Source organism: Eretmochelys imbricata, chromosome 8, assembly GCF_965152235.1.
Source record: "Eretmochelys imbricata isolate rEreImb1 chromosome 8, rEreImb1.hap1, whole genome shotgun sequence".
Lineage (NCBI taxonomy): Eukaryota > Metazoa > Chordata > Testudines > Cheloniidae > Eretmochelys > Eretmochelys imbricata.
In genome coordinates this window covers 105,951,056-105,974,057 of record NC_135579.1, presented here as the reverse complement: position 1 = coordinate 105,974,057, position 23,002 = coordinate 105,951,056, and the positions used below count along the sequence as shown (strand labels likewise).

Below are 23,002 nucleotides of genomic sequence, written 5' to 3'. Positions count from 1 at the left end.
AGTGTGAAGGAGGACAGGTGGCATTCATCCTTGGCCTCACAGGAGGGACTGCCAGCAAGGGGACCCACAGCTTTTATATCACAGACACCTGCCCCCTGAGGTCTGAGCCCCACCTTGCTTCACAAGGGGCCACGAAAACGGCCTCTCATACCAACAACTTTTAGTCACCAGTGAGCTGGAGCCAGGCTGGAAACAGCAGCCCGAGAGGTGAAAGATCCACATCCCATTTCCCACCCCCAGAGACACCCAGCGAATGGTTGCTCCACACCCCTGCTATAAGCGTTAATTATTGTCCTGGAGTCTCCTGTAGTTTGCCCCGCTGAAGATCTCCCGCCTGAATTTGACAACCAACCCCTGACTCAGGAAGGGACTCCCCATGGGGGCACTGTCTTCTGCTGTCCTAGCCAGAGGCGCTGCGGTCAAGCGGAAAAGAATCAAATGCACCCTGTCAGCAGAGTACACCTGGAAAGCCAGGTGCGGGGAAGGAAGTCACTGAGAAACCTGTCCCCCCATTTCTCCTGGCAAGCCCACCTGGACATGAGATCCCAGCCCCACTGACGTTCGTAGCAGAGCCCCCACTGACTTCAGTGGAGTCAAGGCTTTGCTCGGGGTGTGTAAATACTTTGGTGCTGAGGCAGCTAGTTAGAGAAGATGGGGGGGGGGCTCCCTTTTCCCTAGCCTCTGAGCTCTGCTCAGCGCAGAGGAGGGGAGAAGTCAGCTACAGCTCCCCGATCCAGTGCCAGCCTGACTGAACCCCCAGTCTCAGCCAGAGAAGCCAGCACAGGATCAGTTTAGCTCTGCTCCACTCCTGAAATCGCCCCTATCTGGACAAGAGGCACCTCCTCCCGATTTACAGCAGTGGAGAGTTCACCGGCCCATGGGGAATTCGCTGCCGGCCATTGACAGAACGCGGCACCCCTGTTGCCGCCCACACAACGCAGTCTGGCCCTGGGGCGCTGAGAGATGTAGGCCAGGCAGGGGGAAAGCGGGACAAGCCAATAACCAGGGGAACTAGGACAGGCTCCAAGTTTCTTCTTAACATTTCTCTTTCTTGCCCGTAAATCTAGGGGATGCGTTGCTGATTCACTCTGGTGCGAAGCCGCTCCTTGTACCAAGTACAAAAGTAGCAGTGGTCCGATGGGGCGGCAGGTCTGCCCCAGCTCCGGAGGCCTTTCCCTCCCTTCTCCTCCCCAGCCCTGCCACGCTCTCCCTTTCCTCCTCTCTTTTCTTTCCGCGGCTTGCGCTCCTCTCATCGAGAATTCATTGTCTTGTCAGCCTCTAGTTAGCTGGCGTGCGTGCGAATCATAAATTACACCGCCCGGGCCTTTCTGCTCTGCTTCAGCACAGACAAAAAGATTGCACTCCATCACCGTGTCGCCCGGCTTTTAGTGGTATTGATCAACGCGGGCCCCCCCGCTTTTCATTTTAACCGAGCCGGTTAAGTGCAGTATCTTATTTTGTGCTGGGACAAATGAAAAGAATATTAGCAAGGGCTGAAATATATCTCTTTTTTATCTCTCTGCTACTTTTTTATTGAATCTTTCTGAGTAGGTGGCTTTCTGCAGGATGACAGCCTCATGACAGGCTCCTCATTAGAGCTCAGACAGTAATTGTGATGCATTTCCCTGCGCGGCCTTTTCACTTCTTCCCCCCCACCCCTCCCCTCTCCCTTTTTCCTGATTTGTAAAGTGATTGGATGTACAGACTCACTCCGTTTCTTAAATTATTGCCCAGTGTAATCCATCTTCCTATCTCCTGCGATGGGCAGCTGTGCTCTCTGCAGATTGAGCGCAGGGGCTTTGGGTTCTCTTCCCCACCCAGGGGTTTCTTGCGCCTTCTGGTACTGGCCACCTAGCTGGACCTGGGGTCTGATCCGCTTGGGCAGTTCCTGTGTTGCTCAGATCACCCGATGTGGAAGCTCTATAGAAGTACCAAGCATTATTATAATCTGTAGCCATCACATATAGTCACTTTGGACCAGCTCCTCATCGGGTGCTAATTGGGTTTGTCCCAGCTGAGCATCGGGGCCTTCCAGTTAAATGGCCCCATCTATCCAGAGCAGCAGCTGCACTAGTGACCCACCTGTGCAGTGCAGGAAGATGGCAACAAACAAGTGCAGTAATAAAATCAGTATTTTAGCAACCTTTTCCCCATTGGAGCGCTCCATAGCCCTCCTGTCCCAAGAGGAACCTAGATGTTGTCTCGGTAAATCAGAGCCTTAGCTAGATAAGCTGCAAAGGGAGGATCGGGTTAGGGTTGCGGCACTGCACTGGGCCTCAGGAGACCTGGATTAAATTGTCAGCTCTGTGTGACCTTAGGCAAGTCATTTAATTTCTCTGGGCTTCAGTTCCCCCATCTGTAAAATGGGGAGAATGCCTCCTTTCACCCACCTTTTCTGTCTTCTGCCTTCCTATTCAAGACGGTTTCTGCTGGAGTCCTCTCACTGCTCCGGTAATGAAATGATTAATACTAACAAGTGACTCCTGTAAAGATTTTTTAAATCAAAACCAGCTCTCCCACCTCCCCAGAATTCATGTGCAGTTCAGGCTCAGTTATCCACGGCAGGGTCTGTTGGTCACATGGAGAACCCCCTGGGGGAGGATCTGAACGTACTTGCTGAGTGCCTGGCGTTTGGATAGTTGAGGTCGGAGTGCGCATGCTCGCAGGGCTAGATTCTGAGCTGCTAGATGGGGCTGTGTTAATCTGGAGTCACCTGGCTGCCCTCTGCGAAGTGACTGCAGGTTTACACCAATCTAGCTGAGATCAGGTCTGGCCATTGGGAGCTGGTTCTCCTTTGACTTGCACCTGGTGCGTTCACTTCCCCCAGCGCAAAGCGGGTGGGACTTTGCCTGTGTGTTGGTGATGGCACAAGGTGCAAGGCTGTGGAGCATCAGGCCCTTGGTCTTTCTGCTCCTGACCCAGCACCTGCTGATGTTGATGGTCATTGAAACAGCCCCTTTGGTGCTGCTGCCTTGCCAGGCCATGCCCGTCGGCTGGGATGAACCTCAGAGGGCTCTGAACCCGACAGAGCTCAGCACACAGACTGTCTGAGGACCAGGAGAGGAGTGAGCAGGGGCGGGGCCGGGGAAGAGGCGGAGCAGGGGGTGGAGCCAGGGAAGAGGCGGGGCAGGGGGTGGGGTCTGGGGGAAGAGGCGGGGCAGGGGGTGGGGTCTGGGGGAAGAGGCGGGGCAGGGGTGGGATCTGGGGGAAGAGGCAGGGCAGGGGGTGGGGCCGGGGGAAGAGGCGGGGAAGGGGTGGAGTCTGGGGCATTGCCCCCTGACAGCACTGCCCTCTGGCCCCTGATTCATCAGGCCTTGCTCTGAAACTGACTCAGAGCTGAACGTCCTGATCCTGCGATGTGCTGAAGTCGCGAACATTCACCACCACCCAGAATCGGGCCCAAAGGGAGGCACTGGAAACCCCACAGAGACAGTGCTCCGTCCCTAAAGCAGGACGGTAAATAGCCTGGTATGATCCAAATCCACAGACAGGGATATGCTGATTAGAGAATAAATACGGAAGGCAAAGATCAACATTATTCATGTTCTGTCACTTTATTACCAAACAGTTTCTGCTTCCCCACGTCTTTCTGCCTGGTCGCAGATACTCTGTGCTGACACATAAACCATCTCCTCTTCAATCGCCGTGTTCTTTCCGCCGCCCAGCAGCCCACCACAGCCCCGTCACCACCACTTACTGTCACTGCCGAGCTGTTTGCAATGGACGGCGTTGCCCAGTTCACGGGGAGGAGGGCGAGCGTTTGCCTGCTTCAGAGCTAATATGGGGCTTGCTTTGAATGATTGTTTTGTGAGCTGGAAGGAAAGGAGGCCTGTCACGCAAGATACCTGCTATCAGGACACAGATAACACCAGGCCCATCACAGAGCAGAAACGAATTGCTGCGGAGCCATGTGTAGGCGTGCGTGGGGGGTGCAGGAGAGGCGCTTGCAGCCGTGACACCCCCAGGGAGGCTGGGGCACTGTGACCCTTCCCACCCACCTGTTTTCGGTGCAGCCCGAGAGGCGCAGCATAAACTGTTGCACCTCGGGTCCCAGCGTGGGGTTGTTTTTATTCAGAGGCGTTTCAGGTCAAATGATTTTGATTGATTTTAAGCGACAGAGGCGTCTTTAGAAAAAAGGAAGGCGGAAATAAGAAAAGGAAACGGAGGAGTGGTCTCCGTTGCACTCACGCGCCTGGAACATGGCTTGGGCTGACGACAATTAAATGCGGGGAAGGCGTTTTCTGATCATTAAGACGTGTCAGTGGGAGAAAAGCAACTGGGCACAACTGGTGATGCGATCTCTAGGGAGGGGGTCGGAGCCCTATTGCTGGGGCACTTCAAAGTAGAATGGGCAAAACACAAGCAAATAGCCTGGAGCGAACAGCCCTGCTTTTCCTCCTGGCTGCCCCTGCCCACCTGAACATACCATATGGGCCCCAATTTACACCCCTAGACAGGGAGACCCGGAGAGACGCATGGCTGGGGCAGGGGCTAGATGAAGGGGTGGTAGTTCCAAACAAATAATCCAGTTGCAAACAATTTATTCAACTAATTTTGCATCTTATTGTGTTCCCAGAATGAACCGATGTGTGATTCTTCTCAAGTTTGTTTATTCAAAGTTGCGTGTGAATTTCTCTTACCCAGTGGCTGCCTCATTCCGTAAGTCACATGGAATTGCTTTTGTTTGCTGACTGGACAACGGTCATTCTGGTCTAACACCCACCGAAAACGAATTCCCGGTTTTGCTTTCTGCGTGCACTCTGGGAGGGGGGAGTTTGAAGTTGACTTTCCTTGGTGCCAGTGCTAATAACACGTGACCCACCAACGTTCGCAGACCCTAAAAGGGTCAGAGTCCGCCACAGCAAATGTATGTGAGGATCTAGCCAATGTTTCTAGGACATCGTTTGCAGTGTTCTCCCAACGCTTCCTAGCGGGGCTGTTCCCAGCTGTCCTTTTGCTGATCTTTCTATTCTCGGGTTTTGTGCTGCTGGCCATCACGGCGGGATCTGAGCCACTCCCACCTAAAGTACCATAGAAATAGCAGAGTTCCTGGGGCCTTTGTGGGGTCTGTGGCTCTTCTCTGTGCGTCTAAATTAGTCTAGGCTTTTCTGTAGTGCCCTAGTGGCCTCGTCTCTTCTCCCGTCCGTCTTTAGCTCAGGTAGATCTGATCTGCCTGCGGCTCCGGGAGCTGAGGGGCTTTAGTTGTCCATTTATATGACATGGATATTTATCATATTTAGGATTCCTGGCCCTGGGGAGCGGGGAGGGATGGTTTAGCGGCTAGAGTGGTGTAGGGAAGGGCTGGGAGTCAGGACTCCTGGGTTCTATTTCCAGATCCAGGAGAGAGTGAGATCTGGTGCTTGGAGCAGGAGGCTGAGAGCCAGTTGTAGGCCAGTCATTGCCTCATTGTGAGATTCATTTCACCGCGGTATGCCTCTGTTTCTCCATCTGTGCAGTGGGGATAGTGACACCGACCCACCCTTGCAAAGCGCTCTATGACCCAGGGAGGTGCTACAGAACTTCCTGGAAGCTGCATGGCTCCCATCATGACGTGCTAGGGACGGTGACTGCATCGTGTGTTTAGCTGGCTGCTCGACCTGGGTGCTGATCCGGCCTAGCTCTGAGCTCCCCGGTCTGGTGCAATCCCAGTTGTTACTCCTGCTATTTGGGATCTGGTAAGAATGCTGCGTAGGAACCCAGCTCATCCTTCACCACGGGAAAGGGTAGGTGGGAATTCAGCCGTAGGTCTCAGCTGCCTTATATGAGCTATTGGTGAGTCATCTAACCCCCACCACTAGCTTCCATTGCATTACCCTTTTTTTCAAAGCTAAGTGGAGGAACTTTTACTTGGTGTTCGGGGGCGATTTACAGCTCAGATGGAGCTGAAGGAGACTGAGAACTTCACTGCCCAAAGTCTCTGAGAGGAGGAGTCGCTTCCTTTGCATTTCTCTTGCTGTTTGCACTGAAGGAGTTTCCTTTGGTTGTTCTTTTTAGAGTCACTTCAGCAACATACTTACACAGCTCTGCCGGTGCCCCTCAATCCCGACCCGCAGCCCCCTGGTACCCCAGCCCTGAACCTCCCCCCACAACAGCTCAGCCGATGCCCCTCAGTCCTGACCCACAACCCTCTCTGCTATTTCAGATTTAATTGTTGGGCACGGGCTGCATTTGTGTCTGTTTTATAGCAACGGAGCTTGTCAGGGACTGAGCTGCGATTTTCAGACTCATTTCACAGATATCTAAGCTATGTTCAGAGCCCAGGGACCCGATCCTGCTTTCAGTCATGGTGGTGTCAATCTGGGGTCGCACCTTGGAAATCAGTGGAATTGCTCTAGATTTACATCAATGTAACCAAGACAAGGATCTAGCTCCCAGTCTCCAGAAGGGAGAGGAGGGTGCGTTACTATTAATCCAGTAGCCACCTGGGTTGTGATCCATTTGCAAGCTCCCTCTGAAGGGGCCTGTGGAAAAATTCCACAGCGCAGGGGTTCATTTGTGTATCAAGAACTCTCTGCTTTCAGGGCAGGAAATATTCAGTTTCAACACTTACAGTTAAACATTTGCTCGGAGCCTGAGAGACCATGCAAACAGCAGGAGAGCCCAGGGTCTGCCTTTTCATCTCTCTGGCACTAGCCAGCGACGGGGAACGCAGCAGAGTGGAGGAAGGTAAACACTGGAGCAGAGCCCTACAGCTTGACAAGGGACCGAAGGGGGGAGAGAGAGGCAAGGAAAACAAAAACACAGCTGCCAAAAACAAACCCTGAAAAGAGCCGTTCAGGGTCTCCCAGGAGCAGGCTTGGCACAGAGAGCGGAGCTGGGGGCATCGAGCAGGTCCGCATGGGCAGGCAGGTCTGACCCAGGATGGGAACTCTGGGCAGCGCCTGTCACAGGTAGATGCCCTCTCCCCTGCCCCCCCAGTGGAATAGATTTACCACCCTAGCTCAGTTCAGAGGTGGCTTCTGAGTTTCAGTGGTGTGGGCTGGGTCAGTTACCAGCTTGAGATCCCAGAGCCGGACTCACTCCTTCGTGGTGGTGAGTACCCTGCCAGCCCCTACCTATGGTTTGGACTGATGCCAAGCTAAGGATGTCTCTGCCCTCCTTTGCCCCTCCAAAAATGAAAGCTGCTGCACTCAGGATTCGCTGCACCCTGCTCTCGCATTGCACGATGCCCAGGCGTCATCCCCAGACAAGAGACGAGATCAAAGGGTGGGAGTCCGGCTGGCCCTGAGGCCAGGGAATATGGTCCGGGGTGTGTTCTCAGTTGGCCTTGTGCACAGACAACACATCTTTGGCCTCAGGAGCGCTCCCTATTTACCGTGAGTCCTGCAGGCCTGGGAGCCGTGTGTAGGAGTCAGAATGGGTCCCCTCCCTGCTGCTCATAGTGAGTCTGGCAGCTCCTCTGAGCAGTGGCCGAGTCTTTCCCTCTCTGCCATGAAGCCCCAGCGCAGCAATCAATCACACTCCTGCGCAGCTGTGTGTCATAGGCCCCGCGCTGCTGAACCCTGATGGAGGACCCCCACCCACCCCTGACAGCGCCAGCGGCAGGCGCCTGTGCTCACCGGAGCAGGAGGGTGGGAGCTCTCGCCCCGCTGTCCCCACCCTGGTCCGAGGTGGGACAGCGTGCAGCGCAGGGACAGCTGCCCCGTGCTTGGTTGGCACAGATTTGTTACAGTTCAGTTAGTGTAGCTGGCAGCTAAGGGGAGCACTGCTCATCCTCCTGCCGGCCTGGCCTGAGGGGGCTGCTGGACCCTGGACAGGGAGGCTGGGCTTGGGAACGCAGGGCCCGATCCAGCGCCCAGTACAGTCGGTGAGAGTCTTTCCATTAATGGCAGTGGCGCGTGGCCCAGGCCCTGGAAGAGGAGGGCGGTCTCCCGGCAGAGGGGAAGCCACGTGGCCCCTTGGAGGCCAGGCAGGTTCCGTTTCATAGCCCCCAGCCTTCGAGTCAGGATCCTGCAGCCCGCAGCTCTGGTCTGTGCTGGGGAAGTGGAGCCAGTTTAACCCGCAGCTGCCTTCAGGACGCGCAGCCCAAGGAAGCTAATTGCGGGGCAGCCGCCCGCGTGCAGCCAGTGTGCTGCCGACACAGAACGGGTGAAACAGGCTGGTCGGTTGAGGGTAGCAAAGCCGCCCCCTGGCACTTGATGGGCTCCTTTTGCTTTGGCTTCTTCAGGCTGCTGCCCCGTTGCCCACCGTAGCAGTGCCGCTGCCCCATGGCCCCGGGTGACTTTCCCTCCTTCGCCCTAAAGGCCCCCCGGGCTCGGCCCTGAGAGCAGGGCTGGAGACGGTGGCTCAAGAGCGCCCCTAGTGGCGATGGCAGGAAAGGGTGCCCGCCCCATCCCAGCGCGGCTGCTACCGTTCTGCGTCCCAGACAGCCTAGGTCTCGGAGGGCGCACGCCCAGCGCAGGCGGATGGGGAGGGGATCCAGGAGGGCAGCATGTTTACCCAGCGGGGACCCAGCAGGATTTCCCGTCCGCTCGAAGACGGCCTGTTTATTTTGGGAGGGAGAGTCAGACAACGCCATTGTTTTGTTGCTGGGGCTAACGTTATAAATAGCAGGCGGTGGGGGTCCCTCCCGGGCTATTTCAAGCCCCCGCCACACAAAAGTGGAAAGGCTCCAACAGGAAGCTGGAATTGCTCAAATGCCGGCCTTTCCCGCCGGGGTCAGCGCGCGCTGGTTGTTTGGCTCCGGTTTGGTTTTTGGGCATTATTTAAACATGACAGACTGAGGAGAGAGCTTCTGTCTGAGAGAGGGGGAGACATCCCAGGATAGCAAAGCTGCATGTCTGCAAATCTGCCGGGAGGGGAGTGGGGTACACTGGGTGGAGCAGGGAAGCGTGGGAGAGGGGTCAGAGCCCTTGGAGTCTGTTCTGGGCTGGAGGCAGAAATTGTGTCTCGTGGCTAGAGAGGGGCTGCGAGTCAGGACTCCTGAGTTCCCTGCCTGGCTTTGGGATGGGAGTATGAGCTAGTGGTTAGAGCAGGAGGGGCTGTAAAGAGACAATGGATTCATGGTGTTGTTCTGATCTCTGGCTCTGACCTTGGGCAAGTCCCTCTCGCTGTCTCCATTTCCTCATGGGAAAAGTGAGATACTATATACCTGCCCCACAGGGGGCTGGGATCTAATTAACGGCTTTTCCTAAAGTGCTTTGGGAGCCCCACGGAAGCACCATCACTGGCTATTTGTGCCCTTCGAAGGCAAGGAGGAGCCAAGGTTAGTCACAAACTTATTTCAGACCTTGCCTCTCGTTAAATCTGTGCACAGGCTGTTTATACGGTGAGCAGCAGGAACCCAGTAAAGCTGCCTGCGCCCACATTTCATTTTTTGAGAAGGTCTCTTCCTTTAACGGGCATTCATTGAGCTGGGCTCCGCTGTTCTCAGGAGCCATAAAATGGCACCTTTTGGCTGGTGATTGGAAGGCCACGTTGCATGCAGCCCCTTGTATCCAGCGCAGACTGCTTTATTGTGCATTACTGCCTCTCGCCTGGATTTCACCAATTTGATCCATGTCTAATACATAAATAAATAATCCAGCAGGAGGGTTCACATTAGATGACAACAGGCAGCCATAAAGCACGCTTCCCCTTGCAGGAGTGCTCAGACCTGGACTCGGCACGCCCCCTTATGAGCGCAATCGCTAATACAGCTGGGAAACCGGGATTTGGAGGCCGTTGGGGTTTTCTCCTTTATTGTAGCTTCATTGTTTGCTTTAGAGTTTTATTTTATGTTAAATAGGCGCTGTATATTCCTAACAGAGGGGGCAATAAAGTTTCTGAGCTGGAGGAAATTGGCTTAGGAACAGGGACTTAAACAGAGAAATCTGGTTGTGCAGTGAAAATAGAAAGGCAGCATTCTCAGGCCTGGGGCAAGCCGCAAGAGTTTTTCTGAGCTCTCCCCAGTCTGATCCTGCAGGGTTCTGAGCACCCCCAACTCCCAGGGAAGTCGGAGACACTCAGCACCTCCCGTTATCGGGCCCCCGATAACATCAACCTATGGGGAGACGAACCACGTGAGATCGAATAGATTCCTGGTGTGACTCAGTGAACTTCAGCACTGCGAAGCCAGGATCTGGCCCATGACCTTTCCAGTGGGCTGCCAGCCTTCCTCCTGGAGCGCTGGGGAGCAGCCTGAGCGGAGCTGCTGTCAGGAAGCCAGGCAAGGCGTGTGGCCATGGCCGCGGTGCAGCACTCCAGGGAGCGCAGGGTGGGATTCAGTAACGGGGAGCTGCTGCAGAGCAGAAGGGAGCCCCCGCCAGGCTCCCACATGGCACTGAGCTCTCCTTTTATAGGTTGTTACTGGACATGTGGGGTGGGCAGGAGGGAGAGGCATGTGCTCTGAGTCCGGAGCTGGAACAAGCCAGGAGCTCCGGGGGTTCTTCTCCTCTCACCACAGGAAATGAGAAATTCCCATGGCCTTCAGTGGGACTTACTCATCTCTGAGGGGTTGGGGAGAAAGAGAACAGTGCCCTGGGTTGTAAGCCGCTCTGCCACTGCCTCACTGCATGGGCTGGGGGAATTCCCCTCTCTGTACATTGGGGTTAATGATCCTGGCCCACCTCACACGGGCTGTCGGGCTTTACAATAGTAATTAGCACTTTATCGTCCGTCCATCTCCAAGTGGCAGAGCAATGGCGTCATTCCACATTTTATAGATGGGGAGACCAAGGCAGAGAGCGGGGATAAGGTCCTGCCCCAGGCCACACAGGGACGCAATGGCAGAGCCAGGAATATTATTTATATTCCCAGAGTGCCTAGGAGCCCGTCGTGTGAGGTGCTGTGCAGAGAGAACAAAGCCGGGCCCTGCATAAGACAAGCTGGATACAGAGAGAGAGACAGATCGGGGAGCACAAGAAAATCGAACCTCGGCTCGGTTCACTGGACCCCACTGCCTCCCGCTGGTGATGACATGTACAACGTGCCTGGCCGAAGATCCTTTAATCTGGAGGGGTGTTCGTACTCTCACTGTGCCTGCTGCCAGGGAGTGAAATTCATTAGAAAATATGCTATGGAATAGTTTTTTCCATTAGCCTGTATTCTATTAGTCGTGTTCAGATCGTCACGCTGAAATTCAGCCAGCCTGAAGTGGGAGCATGTCACTCACGCTAGCAATTTCCCACCCAGCCCTGTCCCCAGACACCGTCTCAGTCGAACAAGGGAATAGGACCTGGAGGCTGTGTCTGGCCCAGCTGCGAGGGTTCACGGGAAGAGCTTGGAGCTGCCTCGATAAAAACCAAGTGGCAAAGCCTCACCTTTCCTTTTCGCTCCCTTTGGGGTTGCTGTGCCGTGGAGCTGGGTAGGGCGCCCGCCACCTCCCTGTTAGCGTCTTGTGTCACGGGGTCTCTCTCACGTCCACGCGCTACCATTAGGCCAGCGGAGAAACGTGGCTGGGGTAATGTCAGCTTCAACCAAGACTGGGCTTACACAGGCACGAGGGTTAATGCTTTCTCCGCTCCTCTCCCCACAGGCAAAAAGAAAGCAACCTTGTTCGACAGCCAGGCCCCGATCTGCCCCATCTGCCAGGTCCTTCTGCGCCCCGGCGACCTGCAGGAACACATGGAGCTGGAGCTGGAGAAACTCACTCAGCTGAACGTCAGGTAAGGGGCTGCCCTTTTTTCCATCCTCTCTCCACCAGAGCGGCCAGCTCGCCAAAGCTTAAAATCCAGGTGTGGGAGCAGGCGTCTCCCCGGGGCCAGCGGGCCATGGGCGCTTTCCAAGCGGGCCCTGCCAGTGATAGCGAACGAGGTGTGTGTGGTGGGGGGGGCGGGGTTGTGGGCATGAAGCGCCCAATGGATTGGGCTAAATCCAGCAAACTCGTTTTCACCTGGGAGCCCAGGCCCCGATCCAGCCCCCATCAAAGTCAGCAGGATGACAGAGATTTGGAAGCACTCCTTAGACATAAACTAATGAATAGGTCCATCAATGGCTGCTAGCCAGGATGGGCAGGGATGGTGTCCCTAGGCTCTGTTTGCCAGGAGCTGGGAATGGGCGACGGGGGATGGATCACTCGATGATTCCCTGTTCTGTTCACTCCCTCTGGGGCCCCTGGCATGGGCCACTGTCGGCAGACAGGACACTGGGCTAGATGGACCTTTAGTCTGACCCAGTGTGGCCGTTCTTATGTTCCTCCAGCCCCGCTAAAACCCAGGGACATGCGGCTTCCCACTGCGCTGCAAGCTTTCGGGCGAGCAGGTACTTACGGCTGTCAGCTCGAGGCATCCCTGGTACTTTGCTTCAGCAGGTATGAGGCTCAAGGGGGCAAAACCAAACCCCCCAAGGCAGCAGGCATTTAGCAGAGAGCCTGCTGCCCCAGGCTGCCTTTCAGCTCTCACTGCCTGCTGCTTTCCCCAGCACGGCAAAGTTCCCCTGTTTAAAAAAAAATTAATTGCAGTTTAACTGCTAGCAGTTATTTAGGGAATGACTGCAGCCAAGGGTTGGCAGATCCCTGCCCCTGCCTTAATAAAACTCAGCAGCCTTGGAAAAGAGCGTGTTTATTTCAATTATTAATGAATTCCCCGGTCATTAAAAGGTGAGAAAAAGAATCAAACTGCCGACTGGAAGCTAAGTTACATCACCGGGGGATAGGGAAGGGAGTTGGAGGTGGGGGAGTGGCTCAGATTAATTGCCCCATAGCACCTGGTCAGACCACCGCTGAGGTTTGGAGAGAGAAAGAGAGAAAGCCCACTTCAGACTCAGCTGAGTCTGGGATATTTTTCCAGCCAAGCAATGACTGCGATCAGCTGCAGATGAAGGGAGAATGGAGGGAACCTCAGCAGAGACCTCCTGAACTGGGGCTGGATTGAGACCTCCCAGATTCATCACCCAGGTGGCACTCAGCTGGAGTGCAGATCCATGGCTCTTTAAAAGAGAGACAGTGAGAGAGAGGAGGAAAAAAAAAGGGAATAGCCAATCCATTCATCCCACGCGACACCCAGTCCCCTTGTGTGCGTAATTTATGGTGTAATTTGGGCTGCATCCAACTTAATAAAGGGCCACTGCAAATTAGTGAACAGGTTTAAATGAACAGAAGCAATTAGTGGTCAGAGCAGCCCATCAAGGAAGTTGGGCCAATATCAGAGTGAAACTGAAACTGCAGAGCAGCCTCTGGTTGGTGCAAGGCGGTGATGGGAAGGTGGCGTTTAATGGGAAAGGAAAGGAAACCCTAAATCATAAAGCATGACAAGGGCCATTGTGGGCCAGCTGACAAATGAAAAAGAATGGCATTATTCCTTTAAATAACAGCGGCAGTTAAAGAGCAGACAGCTCTCTCTGGCTCGCCCTCTCTTCCCCGGCCGGCTCTGGTCGGCCCCGTGTGCGGTGAAGAAGAATCAGAGGTCTTTATTAATTATTAAATAACAACTCCCACCGTGCCATGACAGATAACAGTCAATCTGTTCTATGGATTCAGGCAAGAGAGGCTAATCTCCAACAAAGCAGCTCGTCGCCCTGCCGCTCTCTCCCCGCCTCCTGGCCGCGGCCGCCCTAGCCGGGGAGGGAGCCCCCGAAACTCCTGCCAGGGCGGTGAGCAGGAGCACCGGGGAACGGGACACAAATGTGGCTGCTTACCTGGAATGAACCCCTTGCTCTCCCAGCCGGGCAGGGCCAGTTGGCTGTAACAATCCGAGCGGCCCTTCTTCCGCTCCCTGCCCTGGAGGCCTGGCCACAGGAAGAGCCGGGAGCAAGAGAGCAACACATCACAGAGAGGAGAGAGACACTCATGATGATCTCAAATAATCCAATCAACATACAAATAAAGGAAGAGCTATAAACGTGATGGGGATCGGGGCAGGAGCCCAGCCCACTCCCTGCCAATGCCGAGTCATTATGAAAATGACAGAGCAGCTGTTACTTATCAATCTGATGGGGAGAAACATGCCGAGGGGTTGCTTTCCAGTGGGGCTCAGTTTTTAACAGAGGACACAGCCAGTCATGGTTTGTGTGGTGATGTTTTAATAAACCTGAATCATTTACAGCAACAAAAATAAATGGCCAGCGCTTACAGTGAGGCAAGGCGGATCCCCTCAGACCCACTCTGCAGGCATCATCACAGCCTTAGCAAAAAGCGTCCAGGCCAGCCTGCTTCCAGAGGTGGGATACTGGGCTGGAAGGAGCAGTGGTCTGCCGGTGGAACAGACCGTTGGGTCTGGGGTGACCTTGCCTGACACGCTGGGTTTGAGGTTAGGCAGCTCCTCAGCAGGAAGTTAGTGCCATACGGAGGGAGGGTGGGGGCAAAGGAAGAGGAGCAGTGGAAAGAGGAAGCATTCCCAGGGTATTCACAGGAGGGATGGGATGGAGGATGGGCTGAACTGCAGGAAAAGGCTCCTTGCAGGCGAGATCTATGGGGCTGTGGAACCATCTCCACAGGGAGGGGCAGGAACCCCACCCTTTGGGACCATTGGAAAGCCACTCTCAGGCAAGGAGGGGCGCGACTGAGCCGGTGTGGTTAGATGCCATCCCAAGGGGCTGGCAACCAGCTGTGAGCGCAGTCAGCTGCGTTGAGGGGCTGTGCCTAGAGAAGAGACGAGGCCAGGGGTGGGAGAAGCAGCTTTGAGGCCAGTCATTGAAACAGGGCACGTAGTGAAGTGGAATTTACCAGAAGCCTCTTCAAACACTGCGTGGGTTTGAGCTGAGATGGGCCCAACCTGAAGGGTTCAGCCTTGGATCTGGGTCCAAACCCCTCCTTAAAGTGGCTGGGGCCTGAGAACTGCCCCGCGAGTCCCAGCTCAGCGTTTCGAGGGAGGGAGGGAGGGAAGGGAGAGGGCTGCATGCAAATTTCATTTCTGAGCCACTGGCGGCGTTTCAAGAGCCAGCAGCCTCAGAGCCCTTCTCGGCGTTACATATGTAACAGCCTCATTGAACTTGACATGTCAAATTCAGGCCATTTGTGCAAAATCTCCCTTTAATAATACCGTTTCATTTCGCTCAAATGAGACTTGAATGCATGTAAAATGGAAAAGGATATTTAAGCGCTAACATTAGGCAGATGTCTTGCCAGAGGCCGATTGAATATATGAGATTTTGAAGTGCTTAACACGTTTTCAGTGCTCCCTCTTAGAATATGTCACCTGGCTTTCTTCCCCCCCCCTTTTTTCTTTTTTTTCCCCTCTTTAAGCGAAGGGTATAAATTGAAAGTAAACAAAACTACAAGCCTCAGCGTTATGGGATTAACTCCTTCAGTACCGGAAAATTCATGCTCTCCCTCTGCAGAGAAATGAAGTAGGAGCTTACCTTTGGGAAGCTCCCGTTCCAAGGAGCCAAAGGCCAGTTGTGAAGAATAGGGTTTGGGTGTAGAACCAGTCCCAGAAACTCTTTAGGGAAGGGGCCCTCTGTTCATTTTATCTGTGTGCAGCACCCAGCCCCATGGGGACCCGATCCTTGATTAGGCCTCTCAGCATTCGCACAATAGAAATAATAAATAATAACAGTGCCACATCAGACCTATATGCATGGCACGTAATTGTGCCCCAGGTCCCACTGAGCCTGTACAGATACATGGATCGGACCCTGCACCTGTCTATCTTGCCCATAGTTATGTATTTATTGACACCAGCTCCAGGGTAGCCAGGAAGCAGCAATCAGGTCTATTGTGGAATTCGGCCGGCAGTAATATCCCGAAGCCGGTCTGAGTGTCTCTCGGTGCACCGTGGGTTGCATCTCCATCTCCTGTCCAGGAGGTGGGGGTCGTTTGAGGAATCAAAAGCAACTCCGTAAAGTCCAGATTCCCACAATCCCATCTCCTGCATGCAGCCTTGTGCTCCTGCTGATGTCAATGGGAGCTGCGAGCACACACCCAAGGGAAGCACCACGCTCCCCATCCCGCCACATGAAGAGAGCGCACCTGGTGTGATTGACCGGGAACGTGTGGCCCCAGGAAGGTGGGGAAGAAAGTGGTGTAGGGAAAGGGGTGAACGGCAGCCCACTCTTTGACTGCCCTGTATGAATCTGGGGTCACTGGACAGTGCAAGGCACATTACGGCACACCCTCACCAGGTGCTATTTGCTAAATTTTCCAGCCTCCACCATGCTCCCGTCCACATGGCTCCTGATGGAGCTAACTGGGCACTGTGCCCTCAGAATGACGATCAGTTTGTTCTGTGTGCAGCCAGCCCACTGATGTGGTGGCCCCTTATACATAAACTTGCCCCAATATACATATATGAATGGATATGCCATAGAATGTGTGTCTGGGTGAATATTATTGGTGGAGCTGGTCATGACACGCCTATAATTAAGGTTGCCTAACACTTTCCATTATAAGACCCTTCTTTTTAGTTGCTTATAACTTGCCAAACTTAAATCACGTGGGCTGAAATTTCCCATGCTGGGTGTCTGTCTCAAACTGAATTTTGGGGGGAAAGTTAAGCTAAAACGGGTCAGCTGTTTCAGAGAATGACATAAAGGAAAAATACATTGTTGTGTCCGAGATAAAATACAAATAAAAACTGAGATGCTCTGGTGCTTCCATGATTTGGAGCAAGCACTTGAAGTTGGTCGAGGGCGGGTGGTGCCAGAGGTGTGGCTTTTGCTGTCTGCATGAAAATATGCCCAAATCTGGCCAAGTTATGAGCCTCTATAAAATTCTCAGTTTGCACATGCTCAGTAAAGACTTGTTAGAGTTCGGCTTCTTAATTCTCCAGAGATTTTATCTGCACTGAGCACGCTCCAGCCCAGGGCTACAGGCACTGAGTAAGACGTTCCCTGCAGTTGTTCTTCCCAAACAGCTGTGACACTGGGTCTGAGAACCAGGAGACTGCGGGATGGGCAAGAGCCAGGGTAGATAGAAGTGAATAGGGGAAACAATGTCAGGAGCTGGGAAGGAGAGTGTAAGAGGTAGACAGGAGAGTATAGGAGCAGAAGTGGATCGGGGAGAACCTGGAGTGATGGGGCAGAAGGGTCTGTAGCCCCTAGAACCCTGGAGTGAAACCTAGGATTCCCAAGTCTCAACATTCCTCTGCTGTCACAGATAGCTGGGAAACCCACTGGCAAAGCAGTGTCTCATGGCCCGCTAGTGGCAGGTTCATATAGAAGATAAGAGCCTTCTACTGCTACCAAGTTAGCTCAAGTAGTAGAGGACTGCACTGTGCCCTTTTGCTGACCCACGTGGGGGAGAGGGGTCAGTGTGGTTCCACATGATGGAATTTCTGGTTTTCCTGTTTGCTTTTTAAAAATTGTAGGAATGTACACTATCTCTACACACACACACCGGAAAAAAAAACCACCTATGTTAAAAGAACATTAAGATTGCAAAGTGAAGCACACAAAAGCGAGGAAATGCCAGAACTAAGGATGCCCATGTCATCTTAATTTGGCCCCCTTGTGCATCTGCATTATGATAGTCTTTAGTGACCTGGTGCTTGACTTTGCCACCTTAATGCTCTTGTTCAATCTTATACTTCAGCGCTGTGAGTTCATAGCTGTAAATGGATGTGAACTGTCATTACTAAAATTTGGTAGGCAGCATAGTCTGGGGAATGGGGCAATGCACATTGAGTCTATACCCCTGGGTTCTGTTCCTTGTTCTGCCACTGTTCACCTGGCTGACCTTGGGCAAGTCACTTCTCCCGTCCCATCCTTTGTTTTACCTGTATGTAGCTCTTGGGGGTAGAGACTCTCTCACTATGTGTGCATAGTGCCCGGCTCAGCATTAGCTTTTGACGTCTCTGGTGCAGCACTGTAACCAGCCGTGTCCATCGGGTCTCTCTGTTATCTGGATCCAGGTAATTTCAAGCACTCAGACATTGCCCTGGTCTAAGGGCTGTATTATGTCTCATGTAGTTTGGTTTGGTTTAATGTGTAGTCTCGCTAATTGTGCTTTAGTCACATTATTTCTGTGTGAGTGGCCTCAGTCAACAGGAGACTCGCTAGATTTCTTATTCAAAGAGCTAAACTGTAGGCTCAGAGGACATATGACTCTTTAGATTTATCATGAAACAGCTGATCATAAGCAGCTCTTAACACCTTGTAGGGGTGCTCAACAGGTGCCTTTAGTTACAGGGATGTGCGTGGAACGCTGGACAAAGAAGGAAACGTAGCTTTCCTAAAGCACCGTTTGCTGCATGAGGCACAGGGATATTTGCCTGGGATAAAAGATTATGAACAAGGATACAAAGCTACTTAAAGAAGCTACAGTGCTTCTTTCTTTCTTTCTTTCTTTCTTTCTTTCTTGCACTCATCATTGTAGTATTTGTGTGCACAGGAAACAATAACAACTATGGAACAAACACAGCTGATCTTTGTTCAAGCTATTTGAATAAATACGTATTTTAAAATTCCACCGGGCAGCCTCCATTAGCTGCTACCTTCCCTGGTTAACAGGCTCTTGTTATTTGGCTGCTTTGTGGCCCACATGAAGAGAGTGGGGGTGAGGTCTCGGTGTGCACAGCATTCTAGGGGTTAATGAGGGGCCCCATGGAGACAAAGCTGCCTTGCGGAGTTCCCAGTGTGCTGAGAGCCAGCCCAGCACACACACTCTCCTACGTCCCAGCTGATTGCAAGGCATTTCCCAAAATACAGCTGAGGCTGGCTCCTTCAAGCTAGGTGCAAAGGGAAAATGCTCCCAACGGTTTTCCGGTTGGCAGGAAGCGGAGACCCAACGCTGCTGGGGAGAGGGAAGTGGAGCGGGATGCAGTGGGGCGGCAGGAAGGTCCCTTTCAAAGCAGGGTAGGTGCTCACGGGGGAAGAGCAGCTCATCCTATTGTGCCAGCTTTGATTCATGGTGAGGGAGGGAAAGCCAGACCCAAGGACTTCAGTGGCTTCCGTGCCTATGGAGGCTTTCAGTGAATCCTGCCAGGATTTAAATCTTCCCTCCTCATTCCCCTTAGGGTGGGCAGTCTTTTCCCTTTCCCGCTCTCTCTCTTTTTTATCTTCCCTCCTTTGGCAGGCAAGCTGGGAGCAGAAACTGCTGCCTCAGCCCCTGGCAGCGGTTCCTCTGCCCTCGCTGATGCCGAGAGGGCTGTCTCCCAGGGCTGCTGTGAAAGAAGGAGATAGCTCCCCATCTCCACACTCTCCAGGAAGCTGGATGGGGCCCTGTCTCCACTGGGACCAGAACACTGGAGTCTGGGAACATGCTTCAAATATGGCTCAGTCCCATCCTCACTGCCAGCCTCAGTTGTCTTGGGGGGCTGCCGTGTCGTAACTGGGGCCTGCCGCTGGTATGAACATGTAGTGCAGATGGGGCCTACAGCGCGGTGTGACTGCACGGCTCTCACACCCCATCCACCCTGGTTAGGGGAATCCTGCTCCTACAACAGCATTTACACTGGGCTGCTGCGTGCACAGCTCTGATCCCCACGTGCACAGGCCTGGTTTAATTCCAGAGGGAGTTCCTGGACTTTATGTCAGCAAAGAAGGCTCCTAGCATGGACCAGGGAGAGACCTGCCTGGTGCAAAAATTGACTGGCGGCCCTGCCCCTCCCTTCAGCCGCCCAAAAGAATCACACCAAGCCACTGGTCTCCAAGGGGCAAGCGCGGCGCATTCCCAAGCCCCAACAGGATAAATAGAGTGTGTAAAACCCAAATTAGTTCTGTTGGCACATGTCATGTCAGGGTCATGGCGCTCACCTCCGGTCTCCCAGATTTATGCCCAGGGACATAAACACATCAGCCAGCTTGCAGGCGCTGCTTCTGCACTCCCCGAGCAGCCAGTGCCTCAGACTTACAAGGCTTTGAATGAGTGAGATTAGAGACATTTATGAGTGAGATTTTTTTTTTTACAAAGCTCCATTGAAATACATAGTAAATCTCTCCCCTTAAAAGCAGTGAGACATGTGAACATAGCTCCGGGGGTGGGGGGGGGCACGAAACTGAATGAGTGTCACAGAGAGAGAACTAGACATCGAAACCTGTCCTTATCTCTCCCTTGTGTGCTAACTTTTCTTTCTTTCTTTCTTTCTTTCTTTCTTTCTTTCTTTCTTTCTTTCTTTCTTTCTTTCTTTCTTTCTTTCCAGGCTCCTTCCCTCTTTTTTCATCTTATTTTTCCCCCATTGGCTTGTTTCTTTCATCGCTTCTTCCCTTTCTCCCCTTCTTCCCCCTGCCCCTCCCTTCCGCCATATCAAGGCGACATCTCCAAGCCAAGTATTTTTCATTTCGCCTGTGGCCCTTGCTGACACGGTGGATATGCACAGCAAGTTAAATTCCCGCCTGATCAATAAAACAGAAGCAGTGTGTCCGACCGGTCGATATTTTTTTATCTGTCTTCAGCCCAGTCCTGCTGATGACAGCCCCCGGCGCTTCAGCAAAGACACTCAAGGGCATCGGGCTTTGGCAACACAGCTCTTTTTTTTTTTTATTTAAATTAAAAAAAAATCCAGATGCCGACAAAAAAAAAAAGTTCATGGAGTTTGGCCTTTGCTTAATAACGTTTTTATGATTTATCTTAATTTTTAATTGAAAAAAATTTGCGAATTAATTGATTTCTGGGACTTGCCAATTAACATTGTAATTGGGTGCATGATAAATTTCGAAGGAGCATCATTTTTCTCCCTCTCCCTCTTGTCAGCGAGAAGGGGATTCGCGAGGGCAGATGCTTCCTATCCAATCCCCCCTCCCAGGTATGGCAGCTCCCCCCCCCCCCCCGCTACTGTATCTTAAAGAAGGAACAAGAAAGCTAATAAAGTCATGTTATTAGAGTCTCAACAGCAGTGACCTCTCAAGGCATAAATCCATGCCTGGGAGATCCTGGGGACAGGTACTATTAAGTGCCTCACGGTACTTTCTGCCAGGCAGCCGAGGACACCCTCCCCATCTCCTGATTGATCTTCGCAGAAGCTTGCCCCACAGCCGGTGCAGAGTTTGGAGCCAAGCAGCTGACGCCGCCAGCCGGGCCGGGCCGGGGGAACTTGCTGAAACTTCCCCTAGCAAAAGGGCTTGAAATTTAGGGCCATATCCTGCCGGGTGCTCAGCTCTCAGTGGGGTCGGTGGGAGTGGAGGCTGCTGGCTCAGGATCTGGCCCTCACTCAGGGCTCTCGTGGACTGTGACTGGCACCTCCTTGGCTTCCACGTCAGAACCCTAGAGTTCAAAATGGAGGTGGGGTGGGGAGAGATCTCTTAGCGCCCCCCCTGGGCCGTCGCTGCAGGCAAGGCAGGGCTGTTCCCCACAGGCAGTTCCCAAGGCCTACATCCAGTCTAGCTGTAAATGTCTCAGCCCTGGGCTGCTGCTGTTTCTGGGTCCCGGAGAGTCCCTACAAGTCCAGACTCACAACCAAGGGACGAGGGAGGGATGCCTTGAATGGCGCCCATCGGCGGTCTCACCCCTTGGTTCCCGTAGACAGCACCTAGGAGCTCCCCGGTGCCAGTGGAGCCCTGAGTGTTTGCGGGGCAGCAGGCTTCACCGTCAGAGGCATCCGAGTTGATCTGCCTGTCCGTGCTTCCCTCCTGCCCGGTCGTCAGTGGAACAGACCTGAAAGGGACAGACGGGTTTCCAGCGTGAGCTCGGCACGTAGCTGCTGAGGTGTTGTGGAAGGGCTGGCGCCGTCCCTGTGCCAAAGGAAAGACACCAACAGCCTCACTCCATCCCCGTCTCACACACACATTTTCTGGCGTGCTCACAACCCCACATACATCCATACACAGACACACTCCCTTGGACCCCCAGTTGGTCCTGTGGTCACACGCTCCCACATACGTGCTCGCATGGAGTCACGTGTAGATGGAAACACACATGTCCACCCCCTGACACATGCACTCAAGCTGTCACCCAAGGGCTCTCTCGCTCTCTCGCACACAGACACACATCCACGCAAGCCTGGCCTACACGTTAAATGGAGGTCAACAAATCCACACCGATCTAGCTACGCCGACCTAACCCTGGGGGTAGATGCAGCCAAATCGACGAATGAAGGCTACCGTTGACATAGCTACCGTCGCGCGGTGTTCCTACGGTAACGGAAAAGCCCCTTCATCGCTGTGGGCTGTGTCTGGACTGTGGGGCAACAGCAGCATCATTGCGGCGCTGTAGCGATGCTGTTGTGGCCCCCGAGCCTAGACATGGCCTCACAGTCACTCGTGCTCGCCCTTACACCCACACGGGCACATCCCACGTACCCGCCTGCGCGCTCCTGCGTCCCCTTTCTCGTGTTCACATGCTGTCCTACGCTGAGACGGGCTCACACGTCCGCCCGTGCTCTCTGTCTCTCCTGCTCGCTCAGTCATGGGCACACGCATGAGTTCTCTGTCCCCGCCTCTGCTCAGCTCCCACAGAACAGGACAAGTCCCCAGTGAGGCTATTTGCTGTCCTCTTGCTGCATTGTGAAGGGAGGGCCACATCCATGCTGCTTGCTTTGCCCTGCGGCTTTACAGTGCTGACCTTAGTGAGCCAGAGGGCAGGATCTTTGCTGAGCCCCGGCTTTGTCTGGTGGCTAGTTCCCAAGCCCTGCAGTGGATTATCTGCCTGTTTGTTGGGATCTGCCCTGTGGGGAATCAGCCCAGGCATGGGAGCACACCGATACCCTCAAAGCCCAGTTATGTTTGCATGAAGTGATTCTGTGCTGTTTGCAAGGCAGTGAACGGAAACCTCTGCAAAAAGTTGTGAGGAACTGGTTGGCGTCTATGGGCACCACCACCCTCTAGTGTATGGAATCAGAATTGCTTGACTGTGTGTCATATACCCTACTCTACAAAACACTAGTGCAGATCCTCATCCCCTTTTAAATCAAATGGCAGGGGCCTGAGCTTTTGGAGCAATAGAATCTGAGTTCTTTCCCTGCTGCCTTAGAGAAACTCCAAGCGACCCTGGCATGCAGCCTAGTGGTAACTGTGGTGTCCTCCCAGTAGGTGGTGATGTATTATTTAGATGGAATAAATGGGCCAAAGGTGTTAACATAACCCAGTCACTGTCCAATATTAAACCATGTTGAATAAGGTATACAGAGACCTGAACCTGCCTAACACCATGGCAAACACATTATTAAAAATCCTTTTAACCTTGTATTAAAACACAGAAAAGAAGGAAAATCAGTTAAAGCCTTTGAAAGGTAAAGCATTAAATAAGCATTTCATTTTAACACCATCCCTTGTT

General features: G+C 53.2%; 1 protein-coding gene across 3 annotated transcripts in view; it reads left to right on the top strand.

The window, feature by feature from the left end:
* Positions 1 to 23,002, top strand: part of RNF220 (ring finger protein 220) — a 324,645-nt gene that overhangs the window by 185,756 nt on the left and 115,887 nt on the right. For all 3 annotated transcript variants that reach the window (XM_077823455.1, XM_077823454.1, XM_077823453.1), the window contains one exon: positions 11,456 to 11,585. In XM_077823455.1, the coding sequence (XP_077679581.1) occupies positions 11,456 to 11,585 (130 nt within the window). The remainder of the gene's footprint in view (positions 1 to 11,455; positions 11,586 to 23,002) is intronic.